Source organism: Rattus norvegicus, chromosome X, assembly GCF_021556685.1.
Source record: "Rattus norvegicus strain SHRSP/BbbUtx chromosome X, alternate assembly SHRSP_T2T, whole genome shotgun sequence".
NCBI lineage: Eukaryota > Metazoa > Chordata > Mammalia > Rodentia > Muridae > Rattus > Rattus norvegicus.
Genome location: NC_141554.1, coordinates 29,152,768 through 29,169,882, shown reverse-complemented (window position 1 = coordinate 29,169,882; position 17,115 = coordinate 29,152,768). Strand labels below are relative to the sequence as shown.

The window sequence follows — 17,115 nt, the reverse complement described above, 5'->3', positions numbered from 1 at the left end:
TCCAAAACAGCCAGGAAGAAGTTACAGGCTTCCTACAATCGTGCTCAAATTCTTTAGAGCATTATTTCTTCCCATTCTGTTATCTTTATTTTAAGAAATAAGTGGGGTCTTATACAGTGAACTCAGGCTTGCTGGGAAGTTACTATGTAGCCCAAGCTAGGCTCCAGCTTACAGCAGTCCTTCTGCTTCAGCTTTCTGAGTGCTGGGATTATAGGTAAGAGATAATACACCTGCCTCCATTCTGTTACTTGCTGGTTACCCAAAGCAAGCTCACATTGAAGGAGAAGAGGTACAAAGACAACTAATGGGAGGGTAGCAAAGCTGTTACAGCCACTTTAAATTTACTACACATTTTGTAAAAAAAAAAAAAAACCACACATTTATTGCTACTATTTTAGAATTTGCTTACTAATAGTAGTTTTGCTAAACATTGCTCTCCCATGGCCTCAGCTACTATCTCAAGGCATTCTAATAGAGATGCAAATAGTGTCATCATAGGTGAGGCATTTCCTTTCCTTTGCCATATTTTCCCTTCCCTCTGCCCTCATGTTCAATCAGTCTAGTTCATTTTTCTTATCAGTTAACTGAAAAGAGAGATATGTCAATTAACTGAAAAGCTATAGATATTATAACATAGGAAACCTCAGCAGAAATGAACTGCATGTAGTTAGAGCCTTACTTCTGAAGATTTTTAGGAATTCTGTGAGGTACATTCCTGATTTTGTAATTCCTTATTACTTCAGAGGTATGATAGAGTTGTCCCTAGTACCTGTAAAATGATCATAAGTCAACATTTTTTTGCTCCTTGCATACCCATTAAGATTATACAAGTAGGAGCTGGAGAGATGGCTCAGTGGTTAAGAGCACTGACTTCACTTCAAGAGGTCCTGAGTTCAAATCCCAGCAACCACATGGTGGCTCACAACCATCTGTAATGGGATCTGATGCCCTCTTCTGGTGTGTCTGAGGACAGCAACAGTGTACTTAAATAAATAAATAAATAAATCTTTAAAAAAGACTACAAGTCATTAAAAGGTTTGTGTTATAATGCTTTTCAGTTTTATCTTAGAATATATTCTTTACTATATAACACCCTTTTTTGTTTGTTTTTTATATAACACCCTTTAATATTTTTTTGCCTGTGGGAGTAAATATCTAGTCTGTTAGTTACCTAAACCTGTTCTGTGGATTCTTTTGACATTATTGACTGACTCAAAAACTGTCTACTGTGAGGTCATTTCTATCTTAAATTGGAGGTTTGAGAGGTAAGGGTAGCTTCATGCAGTGACTTTGGAGTTGAAGGGACTTTGGGTGGATCTCAATGTTTGTGGTATTCTCTTGCATGTGTTGTTGTTTTGGGGGTTCTATGGATCAGTTCCAAGGCCTCATTCATACATAATCTGTCTTAAAAAACACTCACAAAGAACAATAACAAAATAAGAGGTGGAGATATAGCATAGTTGGTAGAAGGTTGCCTAGTATATAGAAAACTCCAAGTTCTATCACCAGCACTGCATAAAACTGGGCTTCAGGTGCTCCTGAGGATTCAGGGGTAGAGGTACGGGGATCAGAAGTTCAAGGCTAGCCCTGGGTATATCAGACATTGTCTCAAAAATGTTTATAACATTTCTACCTGGTAAACAATAATCTTATCCATTTATGGAGAAATAAATAAAAACTAAAGGTGGTTTTAGAGCCTATCATTTCCACTCTGAATCATAGCAATTTGGTCATTAGCGACCATCTGAAATAATGTGCATGCCCATATATTATAGAAGGCAGCTATAAGCCATGTGTGTCGGGTGGCAACAGATTAGTTTCCTTTGTTGGGTCCTGCTATTGTCCTGGACAGGAAGGAGTGTGTGAAGTCCCTTTGTCTGCATTTCTTTCCAGGAAAAGTGATCCAAGTTGGAGGCCTCACTCCTGGCATGCTACCAAGTACTTCGATGTCCACCCTGAGCCACCAGTCTCACTGTTTCTGAACTCCAGCAGTTCCCCTTCCTGGAAGAGCCAGCACCAGGCTAGGTAGGTACTCTTTCACAAGTCCAGACACCATGTAACTATGACATTCTGTGAGTACTCAGAGATTCAGAGTTTTGGGACTTAATTTCAGAACAGTCAAGGCTACTGATCCTCAATTAGGATTTGAACTGAATATTTCACTGAGCACAGAAACATCTGACAATAGAAAATTAAGTGGCAAGACAAAGGATGAACGAGCTTTTTTCCTCATTTCTGAGTGTTTCTTTTTCTTTATTGGATTTTTTAAATTTACATTTCAAATGCTAGTCCCTTTCCTGGTTTCCTGTCCATAAGCCCCCTATCCCATCACCCTTCCCCCTTCTTTTTATCTTTTTTTTTATCTTTTTTTTTATCTTTTTTTTTCTTTTCTTTTTTTTTTTTTTTTTTTTTCCGGAGCTGGGGACCGAACCCAGGGCCTTGTGCTCGCTAGGCAAGCGCTCTACCTCTGAGCTAAATCCCCAACCCCACCCTTCCCGCTTCTTTTGAGAGGATATTCTTCCTCTCCAAGCACCCCCCTTTCCTGACTCCCCGCCCTGACATTCCGCTACACTGGGGGATCCAGCCATGGCAGGACCAAGGGCTTCTTCCATTGGTGCCCAACAAGGCCATCCTCTGCTACCTATGCAGCTGGAGCTATGGGTCTGTTCATGTGTACTCTGGGTAGTGGTTAAGTCCCTGGGAACTCTGGTTGATTGCCCTTATGGGGTTGCAAGCCCCTTCACTGTCTTCAGGAGTCCTTTCTCTAATTCCTCCAATGAGGACCCCGTTCTCAGTTCAGTGGTTTGCTGCTGGCATTTACCTCTGTATTCATCCTCTGGCAGAGCCCCTCAGAAGGCAGCTGTATCAGGCTCCTGTCAGCATGCACTTTTTGGCTTCATCAATATTACCTAGGTTTGCTGTTGTATCTTTATGGGCTGGATCCTGAGGTGGGGCAGGCGCTGAATGGCCATTCCTTCAGTCTTTGCGCCACACTTTGTCTCCATATCCCCTCCTATGAATATTTTTGTTCCCCCCTTTAAGTAGAACTGAAGCATTTGTGGTCGTCCTCCTTCTTGAGCATCATGTGGTCTGTGGATTGTATCTTGGGTAATCTGAGCTTTTGGGCTAATATCCACGTATCAGTGAGTGCATACCATGAGGATTTTTCGGTGCTTGGGTTACCTCACTCCAGATGATATTTTCCAGTTCCAACCATTTGCCTATGAATTTCATAAAGTCATTGTTTTTGATAGCTGAGTAATATTCCATTGTGTAGATGTACCACATTTTCTGTATCCATTCCTCTGTTGAAGGGCATCTGGGTTCTTTCCAGCTTCTGGCTATTATAAATAAGGCTGCTATGAACATAGTGGAGCACGTGTCTTTGTTATATGTTGGGGCATCTTTTGGGTATATGCCCAAGAGAGGTATAGCTGGATCCTCAGGCAGTTCAATGTCCAATTTTCTGAGGAACCTCCAGGCTGATTTCCAGAATGGTTGTACCAGTGTGCAATCCCACCAACAGTGGAGGAGTGTTCCTCTTTCTCCACGTCCTCGCCAGCATTTGCTGTCACCTGAGTTTTTGATCTTAGCCATTCTCACTGGTGTGAGGTGAAATCTCAGGGTTGTTTTGATTTGCATTTCCCTTATGACTAAAGATATTGAACATTTCTTTAGATGCTTCTCAACCATTCAGCATGCCTCACCTGTGAATTCTTTGTTTAGCTCTGAACCCAATTTTTCAATAGGGTTATTTGACTCCCTGCAGTCTAACTTACTGAGTTCTTTGTATATTTTGGATATAAGGCTTCTATCTGTTGTAGGACTGGTAAAGATCTTTTCCCAATCTGTTGGTTGCTGTTTTGTCCTAACCATAGTGTCCTTTGTCTTACAGAAGCTTTGCAGTTTTATGAGATCCCATTTGTCGATTCTTGATCTTAGAGCATAAGCCATTGGTGTTTTGTTCAGGAAATTTTTCCAGTGCCCATGTGTTCCAGATGCTTCCCTAGTTTTTCTTCTATTAGTTTGAGTGTATCTGGTTTGATGTGGAGGTCCTTGATCCACTTGGACTTAAGCTTTGTACAGGGTGATAATAATGGATCGATCTGCATTCTTCTACATGTTGACCTCCAGTTGAACCAGCACCATTTTGATGAAAATGCTATCTTTCTTCCATTGAATGGTTTTAGCTCCTTTGTCAAAGATCAAGTGACCATAGGTTTCTGGGTTCATTTCTGGTTCTTCAATTCTATTCCATTGGTCTATCTGTCTGTCTCTGTACTGATGCCATACAGGTTTTTTTTATCATTATTGCTCTATAATATATCTTGAAGTCAGGGATGGTGATTCCCTGAGAAGTTCTTTTATTGTTGAGGATAGTTTTCACTATCCTGGATTTTTGGTTATGAATTTGTAAATTGCTCTTTCTAACTCTATGAAGAATTGAGTTGGAATTTTGCTGGGGATTGCATTGAATCTGTAGATTGCTTTTTGGCAAGAAGGCCATTTTTACTATATTAATCCTGCCAATCCATGAGCATGGGAGATCTTTCCATCTTCTAAGATCTTCAATTTCTTTCTTCAGAGACTTGAAGTTCTTGTCGTACAGAACTTTCACTTGCTTGGTTAAAGTCACACCGAGGTATTTTGTATTATTTGTGACTATTGTGAATGGTGTCATTTCCCTAATTTCTTTCTCAACCTGTTTATTCTTTGAGTAGAGAAAGGCTACTGATTTATTTGAGTTAATTTTATGCCCAGGCACTTTTCTGAAGTTGTTTATCAGGCTTAGTGGTTCTCTGGTGGAACTTTTGGGGGTGTCTTAAGTATACTATTATATCATCTGCAAATAGTGATATTTGACTTCCTCCTTTTCAATTTGCATCCCTTTCACTGATTGCTCTGGCTAGGACTTCAAGAACTATATTGAATTAGTAGGGAGAGAGTGGGCAGCCTTGTCTAATCCCTGATTTTAGTGGGATTGCTTCAAGTTTTTCTCCATTTAGTTTAATATTAGCTACAGGTTTGCTGTATATTGCTTTTACTATGTTTAGGTATGGGCCTGGAATTCCTGATCCGACCAAGACTTTTAACATGAACAGGTCTTGAATTTTGTCAACAAAAATGTATTAAGTCTTCTATGAAGGTCTGATAGAATTCTTCACTAAACCCATCTGGTCCTGGGCTTTTGTTGGTTGGGAGACCTTTAATAACTGCTTCTATTTCTTTAGGAGTTATGGGTCTGTTTGAGTGGTTTATCTGATCCCAATTTTAATTTTGTACCTGGTATCTGTCTAGAAAATTGTCAATTTCATCCAGATTTTTCTGTTTTGTTGAATATAGGCTTTTGTAGTAGGATCTGATGATTTTTTTTTAATTTCCTCAGTTTCTGTTGTTATGTTTCCCTTTTCATTTTTGATTTTGTTAATGGGGATACACTCTCTGTGCCCTCTGATTAGTCTGGCTAAGGGTTTATCTATCTGTTGATTTTCTCAAAGAACCAGCTTTTATTTCTGTTGATTCTTTCTATGGTCCTTTTTGTTTCTACTTGGTTGATTTCAGCTCTGAGTTTGATTATTTCCTGCCTTCTACTCCTCCTGGGTGTATTTGCTTCTTTTTGTTCTAGAGCTTTTAGGTGTGCTGTCAAGCTGCTGACATATGCTCTTTCCTGTTTCCTTTTGGAGGCACTCAGAGCTATGAGTTTTCCTCTTAGCACAGCTTTCATTGTGTCCCATAAGTTTGGGTATGGTGTGCCTTCATTTTCATTAAATTCTGAAACATTTTAATTTCTTTATTTCTTCCTTGAGTAGATCATTGTTCAACTTCTATGTCTATATGGGCTTTCTGTCGTTTTTGTTGTTATTGAAGACCAGCCTTAGTCTGTGGTGATCTGATAGGATGCATAGAATTATTTCAGTCTTTTTGCATCTTTTGAGGTCTGTTTTGTGACTGATTATATGGTCAATTTTGGAGATGGTACCATGAGATCCTAAGAAGGTGTATTCTTTTGTTTTAGGATGGAATGCTCTATAAATGTTAAATCCATTTGGTTGATAACTTCTATTAGTCTGTCTATGTCTCTGTTTAATTTCTGTTTCCATGATCTGTCCATTGAAGAGAGTGGAGTGTTGAAATCTTCCACTATTATTATGTGAGATGCATTGTGTGATTTGAGCTTTAGTAAGGTTTACTTTATAAATATAGGTGCCCTTGCATTTGGAGCATAGATATGTAGGATTCAGAGTTCATCTTGGTGGATTTTGTCTTTAATGAATATGAAATGTCCTTCCTTATCTTTTTTGATAACATTTGGTCAAAAGTCATTTTTATTTGATATTAGAATGGCTACTTCAGCTTGTTTCTGGGGACCATTTGATTGGAATTTTTATTCCAGCGTTTTACTCTGAGGTACTGTCTTTCTTTATCACTGAGGGGTGTTTCCAGTATGTAGCAAAATGCTGGGTCCTCTTTCCATATCCAGACTGTTAGTCTATGTCCTTTTATTTGGGAATTAAGTCCATTGATGTTAAGAGATATTAAGGAATAGTGATTGTTGTTTCCTGTTATTTTTGTTGTTAGAGGGGGAATTATGTTTGCATGTCTCTCTTCTATTGGTTTCATTGCAAGGAGATTACTTACTTGCTTTTTCTAGGGTGTAGTTTCCCTCCTTGTGTTGGAGTTTTCCATCCATTATCCTTTGTAGGACTGACTTTGTGGAAAGACATTGTGTAAATTTGGTTTTGTCATGGAATATCTTGGTTTCTCTCCATCTATGTTAATTGAGAGTTTTGCAGGATACAGTAACCTGGGCTGGCATTTGTGTTCTCTTAGGGTCTGTATGACATCTGTCCAGGATCTTCTGGCTTTCATAGTCTTTGCTGAGAAGTCTGGAGTGATTCTGATAGGTCTGCCTTTGTATGTTACTTGACCTTTTTCCCTTACTGCTTTTAATATTCTTTTTTTGTTTTGTGCATTTAGTGTTTTGACTATTATGTGACAGGAGGAATTTCTTTTCTTGTCCAATCTATTTGGAGTTCTGTAGGCTTCTTGTATGTTTATGGGCATCTCTCTCTTTAGGTTAGGGAAGTTTTCTTCTATGATTTTGTTGAAGATAATTACTGGCCCTTTAAGTTGGGAATCTTCTGTTTCTTTTATATCTATTATTCTTAGGTTTGATCTTCTCATTGTGTCTTGGATTTTCTGGATGTTTTGGCCTAGGAGCTTTTTTGCGTTTTACATTTTCTTTGACTATTGTGTCACTGTTTTCTGTGGTATCATGTGCTCCTGAGATTCTCTCCTCTAATGTCTTGTATTCTGTTAGTGTTGCTTTTATCTATGACTCCTGATCTCTTCCCTAGTTTTTCTATCTCCAGGGTTGTCTCCCTTTGTGCTTTCTTTATTGTTTCCATTTCCATTTTTATTTTTTTTCTCTCTTCTTTTTTTTTTTTTTTCATTAACTTGAGTATTTCTTATATACATTTCGAGTGTTATTCCCTTTCCCGGTTTCCGGGCAAACATCCCCCTCCCCCCTCCCCTTCCTTATGGGTGTCCCCCTCCCAACCCTTCCCCCATTGCCACCCTCCCCCCATAGACTAGTTCACGGGGGGTTCAGTCTTAGCAGGACCCAGGGCTTCCCCTTCCACTGGTGCTCTTACTAGGATATTCATTGCTACCTATGGGGTCAGAGTCCAGGGTCAGTCCATGTATAGTCTTTAGGTAGTGGCTTAGTCCCTGGAAGCTCTGGTTGCTTGGCATTGTTGTACTCGAGCCCCTTCAAGCTCTTCCAGTTCTTTCTCTGATTCCTTCAATAGGGGACCTATTCTCAGTTCAGTGGTTTGCTGCTGGCATTCGCCTCTGTATTTGCTGTATTCTGGCTGTGTCTCTCAGGAGCGATCTACATCCGGCTCCTGTCGGTCTGCACTTCTTTGCTTCATCCATCTTGTCTAATTGGGTGGCTGTATATGTATGGGCCACATGTGGGGCAGGCTCTGAATGGGTGTTCCTTCAGTCTCTGTTTTAATCTTTGCCTCTCCCTTCCCTGCCAAGGGTATTCTTTTTCCTCATTTAAAGAAGGAGTGAAGCATTCACATTTTGATCATCCGTCTTGAGTTTCGTTTGTTCTAGGGATCTAGGGTAATTCAAGCATTTGGGCTAATAGCCACTTATCAATGAGTGCATACCATGTATGTCTTTCTGTGATTGGGTTAGCTCACTCAGGATGATATTTTCCAGTTCCAACCATTTGCCTACGAATTTCATAAACTCGTTGTTTTTGATAGCTGAGTAATATTCCATTGTGTAGATGTACCACATTTTCTGTATCCATTCCTCTGTTGAAGGGCATCTGGGTTCTTTCCAGTTTCTGGCTATTATAAATAAGGCTGCGATGAACATAGTGGAGCACGTGTCTCTTTTATATGTTGAGGCATCTTTTGGGTATATGCCCAAGAGAGGTATAGCTGGATCCTCAGGCAGTTCAATGTCCAATTTTCTGAGGAACCTCCAGACTGATTTCCAGAATGGTTTTACTAGTCTGCAATCCCACCAACAATGGAGGAGTGTTCCTCTTTCTCCACATCCTCGCCAGCATCTGCTGTCACCTGAGTTTTTGATCTTAGCCAATCGCACTGGTGTGAGGTGAAATCTCAGGGTTGTTTTGATTTGCATTTCCCTTATGACTAAAGATGTTGAACATTTCTTTAGGTGTTTCTCAGCCATTCGGCATTCCTCAGCTGTGAATTCTTTGTTTAGCTCTGAACCCCATTTTTTAATAGGGTTATTTGTTTCCCTGCGGTCTAACTTCTTGAGTTCTTTGTATATTTTGGATATAAGGCCTCTATCTGTTGTAGGATTGGTAAAGATCTTTTCGCAATCTGTTGGTTGCCGTTTTGTCCTAACCACAGTGTCCTTTGCCTTACAGAAGCTTTGCAGTTTTATGAGATCCCATTTGTCGATTCTTGATCTTAGAGCATAAGCCATTGGTGTTTTGTTCAGGAAATTTTTTCCAGTGCCCATGTGTTCCAGATGCTTCCCTAGTTTTTCTTCTATTAGTTTGAGTGTGTCTGGTTTGATGTGGAGGTCCTTGATCCACTTGGACTTAAGCTTTGTACAGGGTGATAAGCATGGATCGATCTGCATTCTTCTACATGTTGCCCTCCAGTTGAACCAGCACCATTTGCTGAAAATGCTATCTTTTTTCCATTGGATGGTTTTGGCTCCTTTGTCAAAAATCAAGTGACCATAGGTGTGTGGGTTCATTTCTGGGTCTTCAATTCTATTCCATTGGTCTATCTGTCTGTCTCTGTACCAATACCATGCAGTTTTTATCACTATTGCTCTGTAATACTGCTTGAGTTCAGGGATAGTGATTCCCCCTGAAGTCCTTTTATTGTTGAGGATAGCTTTAGCTATCCTGGGTTTTTTGTTATTCCAGATGAATTTGCAAATTGTTCTGTCTAACTCTTTGAAGAATTGGATTGGTATTTTGATGGGGATTGCATTGAATCTGTAAATTGCTTTTGGTAAAATGGCCATTTTTACTATATTAATCCTGCCAATCCATGAGCATGGGAGATCTTTCCATCTTCTGAGGTCTTCTTCAATTTCTTTCTTCAGAGTCTTGAAGTTCTTATTGTACAGATCTTTTACTTGCTTGGTTAAAGTCACACCGAGGTACTTTATATTATTTGGGTCTATTATGAAGGGTGTCGTTTCCCTAATTTCTTTCTCGGCTTGTTTCTCTTTTGTATAGAGGAAGGCTACTGATTTATTTGAGTTAATTTTATACCCAGCCACTTTGCTGAAGTTGTTTATCAGCTTTAGTAGTTCTCTGGTGGAACTTTTGGGATCACTTAAATATACTATCATGTCATCTGCAAATAGTGATATTTTGACCTCTTCTTTTCCGATCTGTAGCCCCTTGATCTCCTTTTGTTGTCTGATTGCTCTGGCTAGAACTTCAAGAACTATATTGAATAAGTAGGGAGAGAGTGGGCAGCCTTGTCTAGTCCCTGATTTTAGTGGGATTGCTTCAAGTTTCTCTCCATTTAGTTTAATGTTAGCAACTGGTTTGCTGTATATGGCTTTTACTATGTTCAGGTATGGGCCTTGAATTCCTATTCTTTCCAGGACTTTTATCATGAAGGGGTGTTGAATTTTGTCAAATGCTTTCTCAGCATCTAATGAAATGATCATGTGGTTCTGTTCTTTCAGTTTGTTTATATAATGGATCACGTTGATGGTTTTCCGTATATTAAACCATCCCTGCATGCCTGGGATGAAGCCTACTTGATCATGGTGGATGATTGTTTTGATGTGCTCTTGAATTCGGTTTGCCAGAATTTTATTGAGTATTTTTGCGTCGATATTCATAAGGGAAATTGGTCTGAAGTTCTCTTTCTTTGTTGTGTCTTTGTGTGGTTTAGGTATAAGAGTAATTGTGGCTTCGTAGAAGGAATTCGGTAGGGCTCCATCTGTTTCAATTTTGTGGAATAGTTTGGATAATATTGGTATGAGGTCTTCTATGAAGGTTTGATAGAATTCTGCACTAAACCCGTCTGGACCTGGACTCTTTTTGGTTGGGAGACCTTTAATGACTGCTTCTATTTCCTTAGGAGTTATGGGGTTGTTTAACTGGTTTATCTGTTCCTGATTTAACTTCGATACCTGGTATCTGTCTAGGAAATTGTCCATTTCCTGAAGATTTTCAAATTTTGTTGAATATAGGTTTTTATAGTAAGATCTGATGATTTTTTGAATTTCCTCTGAATCTGTAGTTATGTCTCCCTTTTCATTTCTGATTTTGTTAATTTGGACGCACTCTCTGTGTCCTCTCGTTAGTCTGGCTAAGGGTTTATCTATCTTGTTGATTTTCTCAAAGAACCAACTTTTGGTTCTGTTGATTCTTTCTATGGTCCTTTTTGTTTCTACTTGGTTGATTTCAGCTCTGAGTTTGATTATTTCCTGCCTTCTGCTCCTCCTGGGTGTATTTGCTTCTTTTTGTTCTAGAGCTTTTAGGTGTGCTGTCAAGCTGCTGACATATGCTCTTTCCTGTTTCTTTCTGCAGGCACTCAGCGCTATGAGTTTTCCTCTTAGCACAGCTTTCATTGTGTCCCATAAGTTTGAGTATGTTGTACCTTCATTTTTATTAAATTCTAAAAAGTTTTTCATTTCTTTCTTTATTTCTTCCTTGACCAGGTTATCATTGAGTAGAGCATTGTTCAATTTCCAAGTGTATGTGGGCATTCTTCCCTTATTGTTATTGAAGACCAGTTTTAGGCCGTGGTGGTCTGATAGCACGCATGGGATTATTTCTATCTTTCTGTACCTGTTGAGGCCCGTTTTTTGACCAATTATATGGTCAATTTTGGAGAAAGTACCATGAGGAGCTGAGAAGAAGGTATATCCTTTTGCTTTAGGATAGAATGTTCTATAAATATCCGTTAAGTCCATTTGGCTCATGACTTCTCTTAGTCTGTCGACATCACTGTTTAATTTCTGTTTCCATGATCTGTCCATTGATGAGAGTGGGGTGTTGAAATCTCCCACTATTATTGTGTGAGGTGCAATGTGTGTTTTGAGCTTTAGTAAGGTTTCTTTTACGTATGTAGGTGCCCTTGTATTTGGGGCATAGATATTTAGGATTGAGAGTTCATCTTGGTGGATTTTTCCTTTGATGAATATGAAGTGTCCTTCCTTATCTTTTTTGATGACTTTTAGTTGGAAATTGATTTTATTTGATATTAGAATGGCTACTCCAGCTTGCTTCTTCTGACCATTTGCTTGGAAAGTTGTTTTCCAGCCTTTCACTCTGAGGTAGTGTCTGTCTTTGTCTCTGAGGTGTGTTTCCTGTAGGCAGCAGAATGCAGGGTCCTCGTTGCGTATCCAGTTGTTAATCTATGTCTTTTTATTGGGGAGTTGAGGCCATTGATATTGAGAGATATTAAGGAATAGTGATTATTGTTTCCCTTTATATTCATATTTGGATGTGAGGTTATGTTTGTGTGCTTTCATTCTCTTTGTTTTGTTGCCAAGACGATTAGTTTCTTGCTTCTTCTAGGGTATAGCTTGCCTCCTTATGGTGGGCTTTACCATTTATTATCCTTTGTAGTGCTGGATTTGTAGAAAGATATTGTGTAAATTTGGTTTTGTCATGGAATATCTTGGTTTCTCCATCAATGTTAATTGCGAGTTTTGCTGGATACAGTAACCTGGGGTGGCATTTGTGTTCTCTTAGGGTCTGTATGACATCAGTCCAGGATCTTCTGGCCTTCATAGTTTCTGGCGAGAAGTCTGGTGTGATTCTGATAGGTCTCCCTTTATATGTTACTTGACCTTTTTCCCTTACTGCTTTTAATATTCTTTCTTTATTTTGTGCGTTTGGTGTTTTGACAATTATGTGACGGGAGGTGTTTCTTTTCTGGTCCAATCTATTTGGAGTTCTGTAGGCTTCTTGTATGTCTATGGGTATCTCTTTTTTTAGGTTAGGGAAGTTTTCTTCTATGATTTTGTTGAAGATATTTACTGGTCCTTTGAGCTGGGAGTCTTCACTCTCTTCTATACCTATTATCCTTAGGTTTGATCTTCTCATTGAGTCCTGGATTTCCTGTATGTTTTGGACCAGTAGCTTTTTCCGCTTTACATTATCTTTGACAGTTGAGTCAATGATTTCTATGGAATCTTCTGCTCCTGAGATTCTCTCTTCCATCTCTTGAATTCTGTTGGTGAGGCTTGTATCTACAGCTCCTTGTCTCTTCTTTTGGTTTTCTATATCCAGGGTTGTTTCCATGTGTTCTTTCTTGATTGCTTCTATTTCCATTTTTAATTCCTTCAACTGTTTGATTGTGTTTTCCTGGAATTCTTTCAGGGATTTTTGCGATTCCTCTCTGTAGGCTTCTACTTGTTTATTAATGTTTTCCTGTGTTTCCCTAAGTGTGTTCATGTCTTTCTTGAAGTCCTCCAGCATCATGATCAAATATGATTTTGAAACTAGATCTTGCTTTTCTGGTGTGTTTGGATATTCCATGTTTGTTTTGGTGGGAGAATTGGGCTCCGATGATGCATTGTAGTCTTGGTTTCTGTTGCTTGGGTTCCTGCGCTTGCCTCTCGCCATCAGATTATCTCTAGTGTTACTTTGTTCTGCTATTTCTGACAGTGGCTAGACTGTCCTATAAGCCTGTGTGTCAGGAGTGCTGTAGACCTGTTTTCCTCTCTTTCAGTCAGTTATGGGGACAGAGTGTTCTGCTTTCGGGTGTGTAGTTTTTCCTCTCTACAGGTCTTCAGCTGTTCCTGTGTGCCTGTGTCTTGAGTTCACCAGGCAGCTTTCTTGCAGCAGAAAATTTGGTCTTACCTGTGGTCCTGAGGCTCAAGTAGGCTCGTGGGGTGCTGCCCAGGGGCTCTCTGCAGCGGCAGCAACCAGGAAGACCTGTGCCGCCCCTTCCGGGAGCTTCAGTGCACCAGGGTTCCAGATGGTCTTTGGCTTTTTCCTCTGGCGTCCGAGATGTGTGTGCAGGGAGCAGTCTCTTCTGGTTTCCCAGGCTTGTTTGCCTCTCTGAAGGTTTAGCTCTCCCTCCCACGGGGTTTGGGTGCAGAGAACTGTTTATCTGGTCTGTTTCTTTCAGGTTCCGGCGGTGTCTCAGGCTGGTGTCCTGCCGCTCCTGGGCCCTCCCCCACGGGAGCCCAGAGGCCTTATACAGTTTCCTCTTGGGCCAGGGATGTGGGCAGGGGTGAGCAGTGTTGGTGGTCTCTTCCGCTCTGCAGCCTCAGGAGTGCCCACCTGACCAGGCGGTTGGGTCTCTCTCTCACCGGGTCTGGGAGCAGAGAGCTGCTGCCCATTTCCATTTTTAAATCCTGGTTGGTTTTGTTCAATTCCTTCACCGGTTTGGTTGTGTTTTCCTGTAATTCTTTAAGGGATTTTTTGTTTTTCCTCTTTAAGGGCTTCTACTTGCTTACCCCTTACCCATGTCGTCCTGTATTTCTTTAAGGGAATTATTTATGTCCTTCTTAAATTCCTCTATCATCATCAGGAGATGTAATTTTTAAGTCTAAAGCTTGCTTTTCCTGTCTGTTGAGATATCTAGTATTTGCTTTGGTGGGAGAACTGGGCTCTAAAGTTGCCAAGTAATTTTGGTTTCTGATGCTTAGGTTCCCGTGCTTGCCTCTCACCATCAGGTTGTCTCTGGTGTTGGCTGGTCTTGCTGTTTCTGACAGTGGCTTGACCCTCCTGTAAGACTGTGTGACAGCACTCCTGTAGACCTCTTTTCCTACAGTAGGAACTGGGCCCAAAGAGCTGTGGTACTGGTTCAGCTACGTGCACAGACAGAAACTGGTAGGGTCCTGTCCCATACTGCTTCTGGGTTTGTGGGTCCTGAGCCCTCCATGCGGGTTGCTAGCAGCAGAAGACTTGGTCTTACCTCTTCTCTCAGGTGTTTCAGTACTCTGGGAGACTGGATTTCAGGTCTGGAAGCAGGCAAAAACTGGAAGGGTCCTACCCCTGACTGCTCCTTAGCTTCTTGGGCCTCTTAAGCCAAGATTGTGAGCAGAAGTGGTTTCTCCCCTGAGCTCTCAGAAATGTCTGCAGTTCTGAGAGTTCAGTTCTCTCCCCCACAGAATGTGGATACAGAGACCTGTGGGACCATTGTGAGTGTTTCTTAAGGAAGCTTCAGTTTTTATTCTTCTTGTGGAGTCCTATGAGACCGTCAACTGTGACATCAAGGATTTGGTGGTCTGAATCCAGCAGGTGGGGTTTCCATTATATCTCTGTTTTCTCAGCTCCTTTTGAAGATATATCCATGCATTGCCAAACAGGTAATATTTATGGGGAGAGTTTACTGTGTCTACATCTACTCTTCAGTACTCTACAAATGCTAGTGATTAAATGTCTCACGTATTCTGATGGAAGCATGGTAGTTATGATGGCTGGTATGATTTTGGCATGTGTTTATTGTGCATGAGTATATCATCATGGCGCTATGAATTATTTTTCTATGTGCTTTTGTGCCTGTGTATGGCTGTGCATGCATGAGCATATTTGCACATATATGCATCCATGTTATTTTATGAATGTATGTTCATGCAGTCCAGTATGTACATATGAGTGTGCAAGTATAATTTTGTGTGTGTGTATGCTTATAAATACAGTGCATGTCTGTATGTGTTTGAAATAATATTAATATCTTTTACCTTTTCATTACTTTTTATTATATATTAATTTTACTTGTTGACACAGGGTCTCATGTAGATCAGACTTGCTTCAAACTATGCATCCTAGACTGGCCTTGGATTTGATCTTCCTGTCTCTTTAACTCCGAAGTACTAGGATTATAGGCATGTGCTATCATTTGTGTTCAAATTTTCTCTTAATTTAAAAAAAAAATTATTCATTTTACTTTTAGAAAACAATTCTATTTTCATCATTTTTAACAATGTATATATGTGTATTTGAGTGTGATTTTGTTACTTAGGTGTGGTGCCTGCAGAGGCCTGAAGATTTTGGAACCCTGGAGGTAAAGTTATAGGCAGTTGTAAAATGTTTCTCTGTAAGAGTAGTAAGTCTTCTTAAATGTCAACCCACTTCTCTAGCCCTCTTATTTCTAGCATACAAAATAATGGTTTTCTTTATATTTTAATACACATACATTGTTGTACTTTGCTTATGTTTACTACCCATTTTTCCATCCCAGTAGCCCCCACCTCCCTCTCCCTCTCCCTTTCCCTCTCCCTCTCCCTCTCCCTCTCCCTCTACCTCTCCCTCTCCCTCTCCCTCTTTCATTCTGTATAAGAAAAACCATGTACCTCCCACCCCCGCACCATTTCCCCAACTTCTTCATCCTCCTTATTTTTGAGATAGGGTCTCACTATATGTGTTCTGGTTAGTCTGGTAATTGCTAAATAGACTAGATTATCCTTGAACTAGTGACCATCTTCCTACCTAAGCCTTTCAGGTACTAGGATCATAGGTGTGCACCACCATATCTACCCTTTTTCCATCCCCAAATAGAGATGGAACCTAGAGCCATTTGCATAATAGGCACATGTTCTACCAATGTCATGTCCCCAGCTCTGCAATTCCTCTTTTTACAACCATCTCAAATTTCATTGAGTCTGTTAATAAATGCCTATCTGAAAGCAGATTGAAGAGTATAGTGCTTAGTAATGTAAAGGAAATACTTCTCAAATGCAGTATTACATGATATTCACAACAACAAGACTGGATGGTATTTAGTTTGAAAAACCACAGATTCTCAACTGAGCAAGAAAACAGGGTGAAATATGCTTCATATTTCCTCATTGTAGTGCCTTGAATGTAATAGAATCTTCCACTTACCATCTTAGCCAGTCACCACATTAGAGAAACATCTATACTAGTTACATCTGTGTATAAACTGAGCTTTGTGCTATTTGTATCCGAATGAATTTATGGTAATGAATAATCTAGAACATATTCTATTCATTAGGGACGCAGTCTGTCCTTAAAGAAAATGCTATCAAAGCCAAGTGGTTATCTGTCATCCTTGGATGACTTAGCCAGGTCTGTTTCCTGTTTTTTCCATGCCTGCTATTTTCTTTCTTATCCTTACTCTCCTCTAACATAATATAGTCCCGTTTTTTTTTTTTTTATTAAAGCATGGAAAGTCCGGCTTTAAGGATAACATTTGGCATCCTATGAGTAGTTTTGCAAGTAAGAGTCTTACAATCATATATGCACAGTGACTATTCTGTAGAATAATCTCTTTCTCAGTCTATTCATTACCCTGTTTTAGAAACAATCCTGACTAAGACTGTGTGATATGAGTGTGCATGTATAGCCCAAATGAGACTGAAAGGTTTAGTCCTTCATCTAGGCAGAGCAGCACATGATTCTGGTGGTAAAGCCTATTGCTTCTTGTCTCAGTACCCAACTGAGAATTTAAGAATGTAATTAAATATTTGAGAGTGGAAAAGAAATGTTCCTGAAATTTCTCATGTAATTCTAAAATTGTTCTCATTTGATGCTTCCTTAAGATGAATTGTGTGCACTACAGCCTGTGTTATAAGGGGTTATTTTCACTGGCTTTGTTAGTTGTTCAGTTCGGCTATTGTAACACAAGATGTAGAAAGAAGAGCATGGGCATGTTT

The 17,115-nt window shown here is 39.9% G+C and overlaps 1 protein-coding gene across 3 annotated transcripts in view; it reads left to right on the top strand.

The window, feature by feature from the left end:
- Nucleotides 1-17,115, top strand: part of Shroom2 (shroom family member 2) — a 171,281-nt gene that overhangs the window by 106,213 nt on the left and 47,953 nt on the right. For all 3 annotated transcript variants that reach the window (NM_001434185.1, NM_001434186.1, NM_001047893.4), the window contains 1 exon segment: nt 1,894-2,025. In NM_001434185.1, coding sequence (NP_001421114.1) covers nt 1,894-2,025 — 132 coding nt within the window.